The sequence below is a fragment of the Furipterus horrens genome, unplaced genomic scaffold, assembly GCF_987537825.1.
Source record: "Furipterus horrens unplaced genomic scaffold, mFurHor1.1.pri manual_scaffold_2, whole genome shotgun sequence".
NCBI lineage: Eukaryota > Metazoa > Chordata > Mammalia > Chiroptera > Furipteridae > Furipterus > Furipterus horrens.
In genome coordinates this window covers 60,143,281-60,164,573 of record NW_028327172.1, presented here as the reverse complement: position 1 = coordinate 60,164,573, position 21,293 = coordinate 60,143,281, and the positions used below count along the sequence as shown (strand labels likewise).

Below are 21,293 nucleotides of genomic sequence, written 5' to 3'. Positions count from 1 at the left end.
CTCCCTTTTTTCCTCTCTCTCTCTAAAAATCAATAAATTTTTTAAAAATCCAATTAAAATATGAGCAAATGACTTGACGAGACATTTTTATAAAGAATATATACAAACAGTCAATAAGCACATACAAAGATGCCCAACATCACTAATCATTAGGGACATGCAAATGAAAACCACTGTGAGATATTTCCTCACATCCATCAGGATGGCCACTACCAAATAAACAGAAAATAAGCACTGTCTAGAATGTGGAAATGTTGGAAACCTTGTTCATGGTTGGTAGGAATGTAAACTGGTGCAGTCATTACATAAAATATTATAATGGTTTCTAAAAAAATTAAAATAGAAATACCACATGATCTAGTAATCTCAGTTCTGGATATATATCCAATAGAAATCAAAGCAGGGTCTTGAAGAGATATTTGCACACCCATGTTCATTGCAGTGTTATTCACAATAGTCAGGTGATAGAAATATCCTAAATGTTCATCAGTGTATGAATGGATTAAAAAATGTGGTATGTACAGGTATATGCATTGTAATATTATGCAGCCTTTAAAATAGAGAAATTCTATCACATACAATAAAATAAATGAACTTCAAGAACATCATGCTTAATAAAATGAGCCAGTCATAACACCACAAATAATGTATGATTCCACTCATATGAAGTATCTAAAGTAGTCCAACTCATGTAAACAGAAAATAGTAAGGTGGTTACCAAAGGCTAGGGAGAATGGAGAGGGGTAATTAGTGTTTAGTGAATACAGAGTTTCAGTGTTTCCAAATGAAAAAGTTCTAGAGATCTGCTGCAAAATAATGTGAATATACTTAACACTATTTAAATAAACACTTAAAAATATTTAACATGGTAAGCTTAATGTTATGTCTTTTACCACAATTTTAATATTTAAGGCTAAATACTTCTTAAGACTTGCAAACTATGAAAGAATTCACCACCAGATTTACTTTCTGATATGTTAAAGAGGATGTTTTGGGTAGAAGGAAAAAGATACCAGATAGAATATGGATCTATAAAAGAATAAAGACCACTACACATGGTAAATATGTGGATAAACATAAATTTTCTTACTTTAAAAAATACTTCAAAGACAAATGACTATTGAAATAAAAATAATAATTTAATAACTATGTATTGTGTGATTTATAGAAGTAAAGGTATGACAACAATAACACAAAGACTGAAAATAATGAAAGTATACAGTTGTAAATTTCTTATATGTGAAGTGCTATAATATCACTTGAAGACAGGCTGTGATAAATTTAAGATGTTATTGTGGCTTGAACTGTACCCTTCCAAAATATATTTTCAAGTTTTAATCCCCAGTACCTGTAAATGCATCCTTATTTGGAAATAGGGTCTTTACAAATTTTATCAAATTAGGATGAGGTATATGGGATCAAGGTGAGCCCTTAACTAATAACTGGTGTTTTTATAAAATAAGAAAAATTTGGGTATACAGAGAGAAGATGGTCATAAGAAGCCACAAAAATAGAAAAGGAAATGCCATGTGACAACAGAAGCAAAGAACAGAACAATGCATCTACAAGCCAAGAGACACCAAGGATCGCTAGCAACCACCAGAAACTAAGAGAAGCATGGAACAGATTGTCCTTCAGCACTTCACTAGACATCAGCCATGCCAAACAATACACTGATTACAGACTTCTAACCACCAAAACAGTGCACGAATAAATTTTTTGTTTTAAGCCCCCCAGTTTGTGGTACTTTCTTCCAGTAGCCCAAGGAAACTAATATAGGTGTATAATGTGCATGCTAACGCAATCATTACAATTTCTTTAAAGAGTTATAGCTAATAAGCCAACAAAGGAATAAAATGGAATAAAGTATATTCAATTAATCTTTAAAAAGTCCAAAAAAAGGAAAACAGGAATGTAGAAAAGATGGATCAAACAGCAAGATGACAGATTTAAATCCTAGACTATAAAAATCATATTAAGTGTGTTCTAAACACCTCCTTCATTAAAAGCCAGAATTTATCAATTTCTATAAAAAACAAAATTCAATTATATACTACCTATAAGAAGCTTGCATTACATATAATGAAACAAACAGGTTAAAAGTAAAAGGATGGGAAAAACTATCTCATGTTAACATTAATCAAAGAAAGTTATTGGAGTGGCTATATTAATATTAAACAATTAATATTAAATAATATATAAGTAAACTGATACAGGGATCAATTTATCCTAAATGTTTATTCATAGAGTAATGGAGCTTCAAAATACATGAAGAGCTGATAAAACTGAAAGGAGAAATAGGAAAATGCCCATAATAGTTGGTGATTTCATTAACCTTCTCTCAATGATTGATAGAACAAGTTGGTAGAAATTCAGAAAGGATAAAGAAGTTTTAAACAATGCTACCATCCAATTTATGCTATCTAATAGATGTTTTACCACACTTGTTACAACAGCAGCAGCATATAGATTCTTTTCAGTCACACATGGAACATTTACCAAGATGGACTAGAATCTGTGCTATAAATACTAATACATTTAGAAGGATTCAAATCACACAAAGATATTCTCTGATCTCAATGAAACTGAATTATAAATCAATAACAGGAGGGTATCTGGAAACTTGGGACTATTAGGAAACTAATACATTTTTAAATAACCAATAAGTCAAAGAAAAAAAGCAAGATAAATCTGAAAGTATTTTCAACTGAATTAAAATAATAAACAGCACTTCGAAATCTGTGGGATACAGTTAAAGCAGTACTTGGAGGGAAGTTCTCACTTCAGTGACCTCAGTTTCCTAACTTAAAAAATTAAAAAATAAAGAGCAACTTATAGAAAGGCAAAAATATAGATCAGAACATTGACAACAGGGTGGGGATTGACTATGGGAGGGGGGGAGGGGGGCGGGGCAGGGGAGAACAATGGGGAAAGATGGAAGAACTGTAATAGAACAATAAGAAAATGGAAAAATAGATCAGAGCTGAAAACAATCATATTGAAAACAGAGAAAACAACAGAAAAAATCGATGAAATAAAAGACTGGTCATTTGAGAAGATCAAAAAATGATAAACCGTCAGTTTAAGCAGACATAAAAAAGACAAGAAACAAATGCCCAATAACAAAAAAGAGATGTGATCTCACTACAGATTCTACATATTTTAAAGACTATGGCAATATTATAAACAATTTAAGCCAATAAATTTGAAAACTTAGATAAAATGGACATTTTATCTTGTCTTGTGAAGAATACTGATTTTTAAAATAAAATTTGAATGTACTAATTGCTTCCAGAATAGCATGCTACCAATACTGTATAACATGAACATTTATTAATTCAAAATTAGCGTCAAACCATTAAATAAGAAATTGGAATAAGAGCATAAAACGGAACATTAAAAAACAAAAGTATTCTCTTACACACACGTTGTAGTTAGCATTTAATAAGCTGGTTTTCCCAAACTTTCTCTGCATTTACCTTTGAAACTGTCCAATTGGGGCTTATGCTGACTTTCTACCTTGGAATCTAAAGACCTGTTTTTGTTTTCTGGTTCATTAACTAGAGAATATTTGACAGCAGACAAATCCTTCTCAGCCAACAAGTTTTGGGGGCTCTCCTCATCCTCCTGCTCACCTCACCTTATGAAGTTTTCCCCTTTATCTGCAATACCACTTTCTCCTTTGATAAAGCTCAATTATTTTGGTAAGCACTTTTAATGGATGCTCACATATTTACAAAATAATCAACGAAAATGTTATGTCCCTCTTATTTTATAGATGAGAAAGAGGTGGCTAAGATCAGAACTGAGACATCCACAGAGGCTTGGTCCAACTTTCATTCTCAATTGTTCTGATGGAGCCACCACGCTCCCTGGCTCTCTAAACAGTTTTTCCTCAGCCACAATCACCCAATCCTGCTTATAAGAAGTACCAGGCAGGGCACCAGGGAACCTTGAGGTGGGACAATAAATTACATTGCAACACGGCACACGGAGCTAAAGATCCAAGAGAAAAGATAAAATCGATTAAGCCGAGAAATCTCCTTATTGACTTTTTTTAAAAATATTTTATTTACTTTCCCATCATTTATCCCTAGTACACATCATGGAGGCAGGCTCTAATGGCCAGGAAGTTAACATGCCCAAAGTACGTTTCCAGTGAAAAACGCACTTTATGTACACGCGCTGCCCTGGGAAGCAGAGTTAAATTGTATACTCTCCCCGTTATTCCAAGTCTCGCGGTCAGTCTCTGGCTGGAAGCCCCTCGGCAGGAAGTCGCGGGTGCGTGCAACCTGCGTCCCGAGAGCCCAATCAGCGGCAGGGGCCACGCGCTTTCTCCCGGCCGAGTCACGTGGCAACTAAAGATGGCTGCGCCCGGGCTAGTTGAGTGAAGGTTGCAGTGAACATTTAGTGGCTGAGGAATCCCGGAGGAAGCACCGATTTGGGGGACGAGAGCGTAAGGTACTGACCTTCCGGGGAAGGAAGTGCACTTAAGTGCCTGGGTATCAAGCGCAGCTCGGGAATGAGAGTCCGGGACTGGGTCGGAAAGTTATGAGGGGAGTCGGCCCTACAGTGTTGACCGTCTCTTCATTTTCCATCTTAGAAGACCTTATATTTAAAGCCAATAGAAAACAAAATGCACTTGAATTTAACCTCGGGTTTACCGCCAATTTACAGGGTATCCTGAGCCTCACTTAATTTTCAGAGGTTCCACCTTTCTCATTGCCTATCTCGGAGCTATCCTGAGTGACGTGAGATAGCTAATTCAAAAGCTATTTAAAATATTTGTAAAATTTAAAGGTGGCATTGTCTTTGATAGGGACAAAATGACTACTGCGTACTGCCGGGTCAGAACGTTTATCGAATTATGGATGACTTTTCATAGACATGTCTTTTCGGCAGACAAGGGCAGTTCACAGAACTCAGAACCTTACCAATATGCAGAGCGTAGAGCAGAAAGAAAACTAGTAATAGCATTAGGCCGGACTTTCTGAGGCAGTAATTTCTTTTATTTCAGACATGTAAACCGTACACTCTGTATGCTGTATGTCGAACTAGATTACTTGTTTATCCTTCTACCCCCCTCCCCCCAACCTCAACGCAAGCAAAGTGGTTCAAAGCTCCTGTGGGGTAGGATTGTGTCTTAGCATGTTATTGTTAACCAAAGCCCTCAAAATATGAGTCCAGGATACCTCAACATAAATTTCTAAGTCTGCATTGTACTTACTACGTTAATTTTAATTCTGGGTATACGAATTATTAGTGCCCTCAACATTTTCCAAATGCTCTCATATTTAACAGGTACCCAATAAATGTTTGTTGAATTACTACTCAGTGTTTTAAACTAATCTTGAAGCAAATGGATGGTAGTGAACAAAAAAAATAAATTCATAAAATCATGTCCTTTGCTGTTATCTGAGTTTTTACTTCACTGAACTCTGCGACCCTGAAATACTGTTTAATAAGCTAAATCTTAAGTGGAAAAATTATCATTCACCATTGTCCTCCTCTGGCATTCACCCCAGCTAGTTCATGGATCAACAAACTACTGGCTTCTGGGCCATAGGAAGCCTATAGTTTCTGAATGGCCAACCAGCTAAGAATTTTTACATTTTTAAAAAGTGACCTGCCCAGCCTAAAATACAGTACTATCTGGCCCTTTAGAGGGTGTGCCTAGAAGTAAAATTGTTGGGTATATGTGTGTCTTCTACCTACTAATACCAAATTCCTTTCCAGAGAGGTTGTATCCAAATTGGATGTAATGAATGCTTCCACCTGCAATGCGAATTACCCTACAATCTTGTCAGGTTGTTTTATCTTGAGCTAACCTAGATACATATATTGGTATCACTGTGGTTTTAATTTCTACTTCCCTGATTATGAAGTTAAGCATATTTTCACGTTCATTTGTTCTTCGGTGATGTGCTTGTTCAAACTGTCAATTTTCCTGTTACGGTTGCTTGCCCTTTTCATGTTTTATTCTTTACATATTCTGGGTACTAATTACTTGTCAGTCATATTACAAATATTTCTCCCACACTTCCTTATCTTTATGGTGTCTATTGAACACAAATTCTTAATTGGTTTTTAGTTTAGTATTTCATGTCTTTTGGTGCTCTTTGCAAGTTAAATATTTTTAAGGGTTATAAAGATACTCTATCTCCTAGAAGCTTTATCTGCTGCTTATCATGTTCTGATTTTTATTTCACTTAGAATTGATTTGTAGAAGTGGGGGTGGGTATGGTATGTAGGCAGATTATGAATTCCATCTATAGCTAATTCTCTTGAAATTATTAATGGTCTTAAGGTTTTCTGTAAACCCCTTTGTTGTTTTTTCCTATTGATACACGTTATTGAAAATGTTACTAATTTTTTAAGACTCAAGATGGAAAATCATGAACCAGCTGATACTGTGAAGGAAAAACAAATTTTTGATATCATACCCAGAAAAATTAACCAACTTCCAGAAGCAGAAAGGTAAGATCCTGTCTTGATTAAAAAATCTTTTTCCAGGTGGATTTTCATTGATTATCTGAAATTTATTTCATTTCAGTGTAAATAACATTGAATATCAGAAGGAAATTGAACCAGTTGTCTTACCTTGAGAAAACAGCGACCCAGCAAGATTAACTATTTAGTTTGAAGTCAAGGCTAGAATTCATGTCTTTGGACGTATCTAATTATACGATGGCTCTCATTTTCCCCATTTGGCGTAGAGTATGGTCAAATGCATATCTGTGGACTCTTTTAAATATCAAAACTTTAAAATAGCATTTAAATTGTCTTCATTTCTATTATTATGCTTACCAGTCTAAGAAAATGCCATTTAGCACATACAGCTAGACAAGGAATCTCAAGAGAATAGGATTGTGTTTAAAAGATTTTTAAGGTATTATTAATTAGAAAAAGGCTATGTAGGAAACTTAATGATCTATAACGACAACACTGAGTGAACTATAGTACACTTTCACAAAATGTTTTTAGATCTCCTTGTCAAGAATGTCTCTTTGGTTGCGTTAAATTTAAACTGGAAATCTGAGACAAAAAGGATGAAAAGGAGCCAGCCTGGGGAGAAAAGGAACAGTATCTCAGGCAGAGGGAACAGCATATACTTAGGCCACAGGATAAGAGTTTGTCTTATTTGAGGAGCCAATGTTACTGAAGTACAAGGGAAGTGGGTGTAAGTTTGAAGGAACAAGAAGTTTTAAGCAAGGAATAATGTAACCGAGCTAACATTTCTAAAGTACATTCTAGTTTCTTTTTGGAAAGTAGATTTAAGGTAGGAAAGAAAAGGAAGACCAATAGGAAAATGCATAGTAATCTTGGCAAGTGGTGATGGGTAGTGGCAGTTGAGATAAAAATAAGATGGGTTTGGAGTACAAAGTAACTTTGCGTGCCATGTTTCATGGCCGTTTAAATTTGGTCTTATGTTTTACTTGTTTAGTTCAAGTGTCTAGTTATTTTGTGTGTTTGTTTTAACAAAGTTCATGAGTTTCTAGTTCTGTAGGTACTTTTTTGGAAAACTGAATGGCAAAGGGCCTGCTAGATAACTTTGTATGTAACTGAATTATTAACTAAGAAATATGACTTAAAAGCCATACTAAATTAAAATCTGGTTGGGAGACAGCAAACTTTGCTATTCAAATTCCAGTTGCATTCCTTGTTTATTATAATATTATACAGTAATAATATATAACCTATAATGTTAATATCTTATAATATGTAAACTATTTGGGGAAATTATTTACCTGTGAGCATTCATTCCTCTGACTAAAATAGACGATCTATATTGCACAGGATTGTCAGGAAGATAAAATAACTTAGTATTTTAGGGAAGTGTTCAAATTTCCAACTCCTACAAAAATAGGTCTTTCACATTCATGTTTTCTATTATTTGGTAGGTTCTTCTCTAGGTTCTCATCACTCTTTAAAAATTATTCTATGTATTCTAACTTACTAGACTACCTCTTTCCTACTGCCATTACCATTTTAATAGACTTGTGTTGTATCTCAAGTTTACATGGCTTTCATCCTTTAATACACTGAAAACAGTAAAGGCAGAAGGTAATTTGTTGTGCCTTTAGCAGCAAGCCTGCTGCCTACAGTAACATGACTGAATGACAAGCAACATTATGCCTGCAAAGAAAAAGGTTAAGAAAAATTAATACCTTATACAATATAGGAAGCTCAATTAGGAATTCCTAGAAATGCTGTTTTAAGATGAGTGTTAACCATAGAAGTCAGAAGGGGTATTGTGTGGCTAACTTTGCCAAGAGTAATGAGAAATTTAAGAAGTCGACACCTGTGTTGTAGATGGCAAGGCAGGGTGATCATATTAAGTGGTAGGTTGAAAAGTTTGGAGTACTTTCAATATCCAGCAATAATTTCAGGTGTTTTTTCCAACACTAAAGACTGCTCAAAACACGTGTTTTAAGCCATACATACCTTAGCTTAAAAACCACTTCCTACCTCAAAATACCAATTTATTTTTATTTCAATGGATTGTTCTAAGGTATCTGGTATAGACTATCCCTTAAATGTTAGTACTCTTCCAACCCCTCAATCCTGACTCTAATGCTTTATGGAAGAATAAAAGGAAACAATTCCACTTCTTTGAATGCCTTCTGTCTCAAGTGCTACTAAAACCAAGAGGAAATTCTTTGTACTCATTGTCTTCAACTTGTTTACAGTGGGAAACACTGGTGGGGAATGCCTTATAATGCGTTGTGCTACAGAGCTAAGTATTTGGTATTGTGGGAGCCCAAAAGAGAGACATCCAAATCACTCTTCAGAAACTTCCCTGCTATATATATATATATATATATATATATATATATATATATATATATATACATATATATATATATATATAGTTGGGGGGAAATAGCTATAATAAATTATCCTTTGCAAAATCACAAAGTATATTTAGCAGAATCTGAATGTATCACTGTGTCCTTGTTACCAAATTCAAAAGCCTTTCAAATAAGTCTGTAGGTATAACATAACGATTTTCAAAGGTTTTTGTTTTATGGAGCTATAAGGGATAAATACTCTGAAAGTACCAATAAGTTCTCTAACATACAACAGAACTGCTGGAGAGCTGCTAACACAGAGTAGAGGTAAAGAAAACATTACTATTTTTCTTTTCATCCATTCAGGAATCTATTTGAGCATGGATCAACATATATTGGACTTAATGCTGCTCTCTGTGGCCTAATAGCAAACAGTCTTTTTCGGCGCGTCTTAAATGTGACACAGGCTCGTATAGCTGCTGGTTTACCAATGGCAGTGATCCCATATTTGACAGCAGATGTATCTTACAGAGCTTTTATAAGTTTACCATTGATTGCAGGTAAATTCTATTTCACTATTGCCAGAACTTGCTTTGGTATATATTATTTGCACCATACATTAATTCTTAAAATGGCAAGTCATATTTACATTGCCTAACCAAACAAGTGCACATACATAGCAGTTCTAAATATTTTCCTTTATCTATCTTTCACATAGTGCTTAAAATAAATATTTGAAAATTCATTTTTTTAAAAATATGCTGACTGCCTTAGTTCTAATTTTAATTTAGAGAATTCCTTAGAAGAAAAAAATATTTTTATGGGAATACCACTGTTATATATAGTTATCTCTCAAAGCACTTAATATACATACAAGAATTATCAACAGTATGGAGACTTGATTTCCTTGACAGTTTGCCATGTGCTGAGTGTTTTGAGTATAGTTCACCATGAAAGTTTTTGACAAAAGATTTGCAATGAAAGTATTACTATACATGGCAGTGAGAAGGGAGGCAATCCATATAAATTATCTTCTGCTAAGTGCTGCTCTAAATTTGTTTAAATTGTATGAGTATTTTGCTTGAATGCCCATAATCAGTGTGAAAAGAACTTTTGATCAAGGGAAACCTTTTGTCCAATGAATTAAACAGACTGAGGAAAACATAAGATACTATACTAATTTGGAAGTGAACAAAGAATTTCATAAAGTCACACTATATAATGTAAAAATATAAGATGAAGTATTAATTGTAAAAAAACAAAAAATTCCCATGGGTTAAAAAAGTTTCTTAAAGATAGAAAAATACTAACTCAGGACAGTTCACACAAGTGCAGCAAACTAGAAGCAGCACCAACTGAGATTATATCCATTCAAGTTCAGAATAAGAAAATGTTTCCGAAGATGGTTATCAGTTACTCCTACTATTTCAGGTTATCTGTTCATGTACTTATACCTTTTAACATGCCTGTAGAATTGCATTTGCTGTATTACTGCCTTAAAATTACCTTTCATTCTTTAAATGATATCTGCTTGACTATCATGACCTTCATTCCCAGAACTAACTTATTTCCTAGGTGATCTGAATTGTGAAACCTGCACCATAATACGAAGTGGATTGGTTGGACTTGTTTTGGGTAGTGTATACCCTGTTGTCTTGGCTATACCTGTAAATGGTGGTCTAGCAGCCAGGTAGGATTGTTTGTTTTCTCAGAATCACTGAAAAATTTTACTAATATATAAATGATTACCAAGAAAATGTACCACTTAGAAGAGCAAGTACATTTTCTGAGGCAATATTACCTTTTAATTTGAAAGAGTTAAGACTTGTTTTTTCTAAGTGATCAGCTATTCTCAAGAATTTGCAAACAGTTACAGAAATATTTCACACTGTAGCTCTTGGGTGTGTAGTTCAGGTTCTTATCCATAATTTACAGTTTAGGTTAATTTACAACTTACAAAGCTACAAATAACATTTCTAGCATATTTTCTATACACATTATTTTAAGAATTTGAGCACTTCAACTAAAGGAAAATTCCATCAGAAAATATCTAACCGTATGCCTTCTACTCCAAAATAATTGTTTATTCTCTGATGAGCTTTTATTTATGTCAAGCAGTCTATGCTCTATGAGCCTCCAGGAGTGAACTGAAGAAACGGCAGGGGGAAAAAACAACCTCAGGACAGTTTTAGGACTAATCGTAGCATTGCCTAATCTTTGTCTAGAGTAAACTAGTTAAGACTTCTGGGATTAATATATATATTGTTGTGTATCGTTTGCTGCTTGACACAACGATCTTTTCTAGCAAACTGTTCTCAATATTTTCTTACAGGTATGCCTCAGCCCTGCTACCAGAAAAAGGAAACATCTTAACCTACTGGATCAGAATTTCTAAGCCTGTCTTTAGAAAGATGTTATTTCCCATTTTGCTCCAGACTGGATTTGCAGCATACCTTGGTTCTAGACAATATAAACTACTTATAAAGGCTCTTCAGTTACCTGAACTGGTCTAGAAATTCAGTGATTGTTAAACAAATGTGTACACAAAAATAAAACTGTAAAAAATAACCTATGTCTACTATATAAACAGATTTTTAATTTATCACGAGGTACAACTCTGAGGCCTACAACAAGGCTGAATTACCAGTAAAGGCTACCCACTTAACCAAAAGCATATCTTCTCTAGTTTGCCCAACAGTATTGCTTCATTGCACTTGCTCTATTCCTTTATATTAGGCAGAATTTGGTCTTTAACAGAAGAAAATAACCAAAGTAGTTTACAATGAAGACTTCATTAAGAATCCAAACAAGAATGAAAAGCGGGGGTGGGGGGGGCTAGTAGCAGTACAGCAAATGTTAACACTTTGTTTTCCCCAATTCAGTATTTCCATAGGTATTAATCCATAGCCTCTTAATCAACCTTCCTCAGAGGGATCAATTCCAGTCTTCACATGTGGTTATTCAGGCTCAACTTGAGCTCTCCTAATGATGTTACATTACTTAAGAAGTCACCTTATTTATAGCCTTGGAAAGCTATATTCTTAGTGATTGAGGCCAATTCTATCTTGGCAGTTTCCATCTAGTGTGGAATAGTTTTTGGGCTCAAGTCTTTCTTTTTAGCTGTGTGATGCTAAGCAAGTGAACCAGCCTCTGGCCCTCAATGCTCATCATTAACCTCACTCAAGATTGGTATTACATAACATGTAATTTGTCTAACAGTGACAGTATCAAGCACTCACGTGGTAGCCATATTCTTCCTATTGCTCTTGGTTTGTTTTTGGAAATATCGTCTTTCCTCATTTCCTAAGATAGAGCATTTAAATTTTAGAAGTGACCTACTGTGTTCCCCTTCCTAAGACTTCTGTTCTTGGTTCTTTAAACCATTTTCTTTTGTGACAGCATCTAAATCAATACTGTCCAATAACTTTGTGATGTTTTACATCTGATTGACGTTAGCTATTAGCCACTGAGCACCTGAAATATGACTAATACAACTAAGTAACTGAATTGTATATTTAAAATAAATCTTTAGTCATATGTGACTAAAGGCTACTATATTGGACAGCACCTATCTAGACCAACACTTTTCTTATGAAACAAGCCAATTGTATGAAAAATATGTGATATCAGATCATACAATCATCTTAACTATTCCTTCCAAATACAGTGACATAACTGTTAAGTAATCTTAATGCTACTTAAATATTAAAGAATGTAGCCTGTCAGTTAGGAAAGGTACCTTCGTAAAATGGGCTTCTCTAAAGGAAGCAGTACAGCCAAAGATTAAAATTTAAGTGAAATTAAAAAAATAATTTTTAATTTTTCAGAAAGCAAAGATGATCTGTTCTTTCAGCAGGCACTTAAAATGTATTATTCCTTACCAAATTTATACAAGAAATGATCCCAATTAAAAGGCAAAATAGTCTATGTTTTACTATTGATATTCTCTGGATTATAGAATACAAGTGACTTTTTTTTCACCTTGTTTCCTTTCTGGATTTTCTGAGTTTTCTATAATGAATATGCGTTACTTTTACAACTAGGAAAAAAAATATATATATAAAATTTAAAAAGAAAAAAAGTTCCCTATTTCACAAGCTAAAATATCAAGCTAAAGCTCTGACCCCAAATTATAAATTGTATTTGCGTTCTGTCACTTTTATTTAAAGCAGAGTTCTACTTGTCATGTGGTGGGGGGTGGAGGGTGAATTAAAAGTAATTCCTGACTTCAAAAATAAGAAACCCAAATTACTAAATTAGATTCCTTAAAAGCAGAGAATGGTATAATCAACTTGGATAATTTAAACCCACTGATGTAACTAATTAGCACAAACTGTTTCCTTACATATTCTTAAATACTTTCACAGTATTTACTCCCTAGCATTTATAAATGAATATAAGAACTTACAGTGGTTTCAGGATTTCTTTCTAGTATGTCCTTTACACTGTGTATTTCTTAGATCATATTTTCAACTAAATAGGGAACATAAGCAAAAGAGCATGTTATTTAAATCTGTCACTATACATCAGGGGACAGATACATATGAATCTGCATTATAATTTAAGGAAAGAGTCATTTGTAACAAAGACCTAAATAACACTGCCTCAGGAAAATAGTTCTTAGTATTTCAGTTCAGTGACAGTAAACAAACTATTTAAATCTGTCTTTTACAATTTACTTAAGTTATTTGTCTTTAAAAATAAAAGGTTCATGTATTATACTTAAATTAATATAATTTGTAGAACCCAAACTAAAAGTCCACTAACAGCTGGGGAGGGGGGAGTCTAGGAAATTGACCTCAATTAGTATATAGGAAAGACAGATTTTGGAGGCACATTCTAAAGAAATTGGCCCATCAATAAAACTCAAATCTGGGCATACTAGCACAACTACACAATGTTCAAACACCATTAGTGACTAGATTTTTAAATTAACCAAAAATTGAGCAAAATAGTCTCAACAAAACAACTTTAGACCAACAAGATTTTTAAAAATTATTAGTCTGTTGTGAACTGGCTTTTTAAAAAGTGGTAAATACCTAAGAAATCTTGAATGTACAAATTGGGGAAAGGTAAACTAGGAATAAAAACACTACTGTCAGTAACCAAAGCAACGAAAAAGGCAAGTTAGTTAGCAAGTTCCTATTAACCTATATCCAAAAATACATTAATAATATTTCTCTCATATTACATGATTTATGTTCCTAATTATAATTTACTTTCTGAATAAAATTTAAAATATCTCCAGTTTAATTTTTCAGCATTTCAAAACGAAGTAAATGACCATTTGCAGTCTAGGTCAGAGGTCAGTATGGTATTAAACGACAATAAGGAGTAACTAGACAGTATTGTGGTATTCAAGTTCAAATATATAAAATATACTGTGCTGGCCAAATAAAACAACAAGTCTCTAATGAAAGACCTCCCCCTTTTTGATTCTTGGCTTGTGGTAACTAGCTTCTAAAGAAGAAAACAGCACAGTAAAATATAAAATATAAGCATCTGAGAGAGTCTCAAAATTCTGTATTGAAAGTCAGTCTGGGGAAAAAAAAAAAAAACTAAAAACTTGAAAGTATTTTATTAGCCTAAAAACCTGACTAAGTAAGACCTTAAACCTTCAAAATGCTAGACTTCGTAATCACATATTTTAAGAGATAATTACTCATTATCAGTGAATTATCCACTCTGTTCCATCAAAGACATATAATTGCCAAATAGTGTTGATGTCTAATCATTGGTTGTGGAATTACAACCAGCTATACCGTTTGTACTGTAAAAGCATTTATCCAGTCGCTTAAGTACAAGCCACTGGGAATGCTCTTTGCTATCAGGCATCACAGACATTGAATACACTTAGAATACAAGATGCTGAGTGGATTTAATAGGTTTTGTATAATACAATAACCAAACTGTGTAGTTATTATGATAAATTATTATGGGAAAGAAAAGAAATGAGAGCCTATGTTCTATCCTCTCCCACTTTTATCATCTGCATACTTCCCAAATATAAGATAGCACAACTCAGTCTAGACCAGGTGAAAGAATGTATTAACATAATCCAACAAAAAATAAATAAAACATTCCAGAGTTTTGAATGTTTTTTTACACTGTAATAAACTGGAAAAATGATTCAATTTGTAAAACAACCATATTCCATGAACAAAACCACTCCCATCAACCAAAATACTAAAGCCCTTACATAACACTAGAGAAATTTTAATTTATATAAAACAGTAGAAACAGTAGGAACTAGTATACCATTCATTAGAAACCTCAAAATAAAAAATTAAAAAAAACTATCAAGCACTCAGAGAAATCTCAATAAGCCAAAACCTCAGTATCCACACATCCTGGTATTACCCTGAATTGCAATTAACTACCCATATATTCCATCATAAATCAACTTTTTCAAAGATACACAGACAATGCATCTATTTAAAAAGATTATTCTTTAAAGTGAACTGTACATTAACTTTCACATTCTACTTGGCACGATGTCTGTACTTCAGATTCTCATTTCCAAGAAATAAATACAAACTCATGATATGCCTGTGATCACTGATGGCCTGTTAATGCAATTCTACTCCACTAAATATAATACCATAGAATGTGGTCTTGATTATGTAAAGAATCTAATGATACTCCTTGATGAAATACTATAATTCTCTTCTCCAATGGTTACAATTTTTAAAAAGGTATGCGAAGAACTGAGTATCGGTCCTATGAAAGACAAAAAATATAAAAGTATAATTTTGTTCCAAAATTAACTTAGTCTCATGTATTTCTATTAAGTCTTTCAAGGATTCCAGAGAATCTTTTCATATCTCCATTTCTGGAAAGTGAAATCTGGAAAGTGAAACCAGTATAGAAGTAATTTGGGAACTTGAATATGGCATTCATTTTTTTCAGCAGATGCCAAATTTTTGACCGACATGGCTCCCACAATTACTTTGTTATCATCAGTCCAGTCAGTTAACAGGTTGTAGGAAAAGATCGTTTTTTGCAGACACTGCTAAGCTGTTTAAAGAGAAGAGAGAGAGATTAATTTAATGATTATAAAATGTACAAATATTTAAAATATTTTGAACACTTTTTTGTTGCCTTATATCAGAGGTGTGACTACATTTTAACAAACATGGGCATTTTAAGTTAAGTCAGATCAAGGAAGTGCAGAAACAGTAAATCAATATGATAGAAATAGTAGGTCAATATGATGTGTTAGTTCAATTAATGTATGAATTCCTACACCATCAGAAGACAAGTATTTAAAAAGCTGTATCTTTAGTCTAGTTTCACATCATTTTGCCAGAGAGGCAAAATTAGGAGAAAAAAAAAAAAGCTGCCCAATTACTAAATTATTTTCATCCGTTACAGTATAGAGCCAAACCTGAAAATTTCAAAATAATCCATATGTTCCAGATATCACCTTTATCCAACTATTATTCATCAGAATACAATTTTCTAAAAATAGTAAGACAACAGTTTCATATTAATCATAACCTTTTTTAATTAACAAGTAGTGAATAAGACACTTTAAGATATTGTTTACTACATACTGAAATAAACAGATCTTTTGTAAATTTAGAAACTCAGACATTTACAGTAAAATGTGCTTACACATAAATATGACCAAATTTATTTAAAGCCCCTGACAGGTCCTAAATACATGCAATATCATGTAAAAACAAGACCATGAAGTTGATGGGAAAAATGACAAAAATCACTGAGTCACCAAAACTAGAAGAAAAAAAAAACAAAAACATGAAATGGAAAGTAAGAAATCTTACACAGTTAAAATGTAAGTAACCTAACAAAGCAGCTTTAAAAATAGGCGATACTAATCTCCACTTTCAAAAGTTCTTAATCAAGTATTTCCAAAAAACTGCCATTTATAAAATGACATTCTACGAATCTACATCTGGAATTTCAAAGCATCCCAATTCAGAAAGCTTTTGACTACTATTTTTCCCCAGCCCCAACTTCAAATAATGCAGGAAAAGCACTGATGTTAGGAAGAAAATATTCTAAGGAATGGTATAATTTTAAGAAAAAACGCACTTAACTGCTTCCAGAACCTTTTAAGACCCACAGTAAACATTAACAACAATCATTTTTCCTATTCTCATCCATTATTTTTCAATGTCATATTAGAGATGAAAAAATTCTTTGAGCCCATAACTGAAAGATCAACAAACCTGGTTTTATTTTATGACACCATATTTTTGTCATTGGTACTGCACAAAATTATATACAAAGAAATATATACAAAATGTTCAAGTATTAATTAAATTTCAATTCAAGGCTTCTGTTTCAAAAAGCTACATTTAACATATTCCATAAAGATAGCACAAATTAGTCATTTCAAATAACTTTCCCAACTACTTTTGATATATATATAAATATATACTTATATATATTTATATATATATATTTAAATATTTATATTTCAGTAGGCACTAAAAATCCATGCATTGTGAGGGGCTTGCTCCTGCACTTAGGTATAAGCAGGTTCATTACTCCAGGTTGTGAGTTTGGCTACTACCCATTCATGCTCAAGTGAAGTGCACTAGATGATTTTACAAAATCTGCTGTGATGCATTGGAAACCAGAGACCAAGTTAGGTCTCAAATAGCATTATCTAGCAACAAAACATTTACAGTTGTGCAAGAACAAGGATTCCATTTTCATAACCAATAACAACAAAATAAAACATTTTGTGTGTTAAGATAACTTACATCTTTGGACTGCTGAAAAATACTTTTTAATTAGGAACATTTTAAAATAAGACAGCAGAAGCCCTGATATTACCTCTTTTTCCTCATTTCTTATACTACCTTTTAAAATAAAGCAGGAAATGTGGCCAGCAGCTGGTCCCGTCTCTTCTGCCCCAACAGCTGTATCCACTTTAGCACAAAGAAAAACAAGGATGCTAAATAGGTATATACTTTATTAAACAGTGATGTTTCACAAAGAATTTAATGCCTCTTACACCGAAGGCCACCTTACTTAATATATACAATTGGACAACAGAAAAGAGTACTTCAAGGGAAGAATATATCCCATCTTTGGAAAAAGAGTCAATTGTGTTATTAAGTAGCCAAAACCATTCAATTTCTAAAATTATTTTAAATAGGACAAATACCTTTTAAATACAAAAAATAAAGATTCTTTGTGAAGCCTCACTTTACATGTTTTCATTCATATTTCACAGCCTTTAAAATCTAATCATACATAAATTTAACCTAAAATTTTAATACAACAAAAATAAAGGTGTTCAACAATTTATTCATACTCAGTGACAGGCAATATCACTGTGCTGGTTCTCAAAGAAACATTTCATTAACCATTCTTAGTCCTCCTTCAAGTAACTAACATAGGAGTCTGATACGCATGTTAATTTCCAATTTCTCTAATGGTGAGATATTAAAATGTTAATCTGAATATTGTATTTCTCTATCTTCTACTTAAAACTAAATTAGAAGTCATTTCGCTGTCACTTCCAGCAAAATAACGATCACATTTGTGCATGCCCCATTTATTGTCAACCTCTGAAAAGTTGTTCTAAAATTGGAATTCCAATTTGCACCTGGTACAACTCGGAACTTCCATTCAACTTCACCTGTTTCACTGTCTCCAAACTGTATCTCTATTAGCAGCTTTCAGTGTACAGTTGGAATCGATGTCATCCAAGGCCATGTCCACACTGGGGACAGAAGAGCTAGGTACACGCAAGTCTGAACAAGGGGACACATTAACAGCTATTTCAACCATAAGAAGCATCTTAAATACATTATTGACCAGCACAAGTCTGTTTCCAGGGTGGACAGGGCCCAAATTAGATTCCCCTCCCACCTTTCCAAAAAAGAAAAAGAAAATAATCACACACACACAAAATTGAGATGTTGCCCATTAAAGTAGACTAAGCAGCAGAGCATGAGCGTTACGTGAAGAGATGGATCCTTACCAGGTTGTGAGGCGGGAACGACTGTTCTGCAACCCCTACAACGGAGCCTGGCAGGAAGGAAATCACCTAAAAAAGAAACTGTCAGAGAGATTTAATAGTCACATGTTATCATTGGGAGTTGGTTACAGTGTCACATTCATGCTTTTAGCTAAACACTTAAAAGATTCAATATTACTTTTTTTTTTCCTCCTGAAATGTGTCCAGTGAAGATGTCCCACTAAGGTGTTTTACAATGGTGTAAGGGAGCTGAAAGGGGTAAACGCGGATAAAGAGCAGATTACTTGACCCTACATTTTAAGAGAAGACGACGCCTTCCGGGCGCACGCCGAGCAGAACTCCACCGACACCTTATCCTTGTCCACATGAAGACACACTCCTCCCGCCGAGTCGTCCTCTTCCAGCAGGTCCTGCTGCTGCTGAAGCTGCTGCTGCTGCTGCTGCTTTCCCACCGGCAGAGCGTAGTCATGGTCGCCGGCGGGCGAGTCTCTGAAGAGCGAGGTGGTCAGCCGCAGTCCCACGCCGCTCAGCCGGCTCAGCAAGCGAGCCAGTCCGGTCTCGTTGGCTAAGACGGCCCGTAGGTAGCGACTCTCCTCCTGCAGTGCCTGCACGCGCTTGCCCAGCTCCCGATTCTCAGCCCGCAGCTCCTGGTTCTCGGCTGCCAAGGCCCGGACTCGACTCTCCAACCCCATCACGTACTCCTTTTTCTTCAGCCGATTAAGACGGGCAGCAGCCGCCGCCGCCTTGCGAGGACTCCTGGTCGCCGCTTGGGTGCTGTCGTTGCCGCTGCCGCCGCCGCCGCCGCCTCCTCCAGGGGACTTTCTCCGCCTCTTCTCGCCGCTGCCACTGTCACTGCCGCTGCCGCAGCCTCCGATACCGTTTAGTAGCCTCTGCAGCAGGTCAGAAAAGCGCTGCATCTCGGCGGCCGCAGACTCGTCGTCGTCGTCCCCTCTCCAGAGGCCGCCACTATCCGAGCCTCCACCGGACGAGGAAAGGGGCCCGGGCGAGCTGAGCCCGGGTTCCAGGTGCCAGTCCGGTTGCCGGGGGTCCAGCAGATCCGCCAGTTCCAGCCCGGAGAGAAAGTCCATGTCCTCCGCCTCCTCCCCGGGGACGCTGGCGATCGCCTCCTCCTCCATCTCCTCCGGCGAGGGCGCGCGCACTGCTGCGCCCCCGCGGCCCCCCCGCCCGTCGTCCACCTCGCCTTCGTCTCCTCCGCGCGGCTGCTTACCGCCAGGCGATCCGGAGGCCGCCGTCTCTTCGTCCTCAGCCGCTGCCGCCGCCGTCGCCGCCCCCACCCGGGTCAATTCCGGGGGCAGCGAGCAGGTGGCGGCCTGCGCCGGGCTCTGGCTGCGGGTTGGGGAGTCGGTGCCGGAGGCCGCCAGCAGTTTGGTCAGGCTGTGCCTCATGGGGCCCAGCGGCGGGCCCACGTAGGCCCCAGCCTTTCAGACCGGGCCTCGCGGGCCCCAAAGACCCCAGACCCCAGCGCGGGTAACCGGTGAGCTGGCCAGAACGAAATGAAGGGGAAGGTCCGAGCCGCCTCCCCCAGCACTTGGCTGGTCTCCCTTCCGCGCCCAGGCGGGGGAAGGAAGGAATATCTAGACAACGAGGTGCAGCGATGACTCGACCGCGCCACCGAGACAACGGCCTAGGCGGAAGTCAGTCCTTCTTGCCCCAGCCCCTCCCACGGTGGTTCGAGCTCCACAGGGCTGTAGTATCGCGAGAGTTCAGGGAAGTCTGGAGTGGGAATAATTCCAGACTTCCAGTGATGTCATAGCAACAGCCGCAAAGCTAACAAAATCCCGACTTTATCGAAAAAACGATCAACCTCTTCTACCCTCACTTCACAACTCTGCGTTCTCTTCCAGTTCAAATGAAGCCACTCTCGCTCAGAAACGATCTTTAGGATACCAACTTTTGAAGTTTAAAGTTATCCTGGATTTCTCAGGAGTTTAAGACCGGTGACCAGGTCCCTCTTGAAATTGCTCCTTTCCCCTTTCGTTATAATAACAATATCTTTTCACTCCCAACACTTACGGAGTACTAGAAGAAAAAAAAAAGGGTGAATACATCATTAATATATAATTTAATTTTTCCAACTTTTTCTTATAAAAACTTCTGTAGAATATAGTATAGATTTCACTCTAATTCAGCCCAATACCCAGACTCAACAATTCAGCAATTAACGTTTTGTCATACGTGCTTTACCTGTATATAAGTGATTATAAAAAACATTTTTTTCTGAGTTACCACAAAGTTGCAAGCAAGACACACCACCCCAACATACTTCACTGTGCCTCTCTAAAAATAAGGACATTCTCTTTTATAATCAATGTTATTATTAGGTCTTGAAAAAATTAATCATTTGGTAATACTATCTATTACCCAGGCCCTATTCAAATTTCCTCAGAATAATCTTTTATAGTGGATATTTTCTTCTGAGCCAGGATCCAAACAAGAGTCACTACATTTGGTTGCTATGTTCTCAAACTAGATTAGTCCCTTTTACTTTTTAGTTTTTCTTAATATTGGTTTTTTGAAGA

General features: G+C 35.9%; 2 protein-coding genes across 8 annotated transcripts; one reads left to right on the top strand and one right to left on the bottom strand.

The window, feature by feature from the left end:
• The first annotated feature begins 6,378 nt into the window (after nt 1-6,378).
• TMEM126A (transmembrane protein 126A) lies at nt 6,379-11,360 on the top strand. Its single transcript, XM_090265789.1, has 4 exons — nt 6,379-6,477; nt 9,159-9,352; nt 10,368-10,482; nt 11,125-11,360. Exons 1-4 carry the CDS (start codon nt 6,386-6,388, stop codon nt 11,303-11,305), a joined length of 582 nt encoding a protein of 193 aa, XP_090121915.1. The 5' UTR covers nt 6,379-6,385; the 3' UTR covers nt 11,306-11,360.
• A 3,463-nt stretch (nt 11,361-14,823) lies between these two features.
• Nucleotides 14,824-20,413, bottom strand: CREBZF (CREB/ATF bZIP transcription factor). 7 transcript variants are annotated; one of them, XR_016509015.1, is made up of 3 exons: nt 19,048-20,413; nt 17,627-18,834; nt 14,824-15,809 (listed from the first exon to the last, which is right to left on the bottom strand). XR_016509015.1 is itself a non-coding variant. In XM_090265787.1 (2 exons), exons 1-2 carry the CDS (start codon nt 20,157-20,159, stop codon nt 18,819-18,821), a joined length of 1,128 nt encoding a protein of 375 aa, XP_090121913.1. In that variant the 5' UTR covers nt 20,160-20,413; the 3' UTR covers nt 16,972-18,818. The 7 variants fall into 7 exon arrangements, 2 of the variants coding, with proteins under 2 accessions (XP_090121913.1, XP_090121914.1); XR_016509017.1 differs by lacking the exon at nt 14,824-15,809 and adding an exon at nt 16,275-16,529; XR_016509016.1 differs by lacking the exon at nt 14,824-15,809 and having other exon boundaries at nt 16,972-17,695; nt 18,412-18,834.
• Nucleotides 20,414-21,293: the final 880 nt, after the last annotated feature.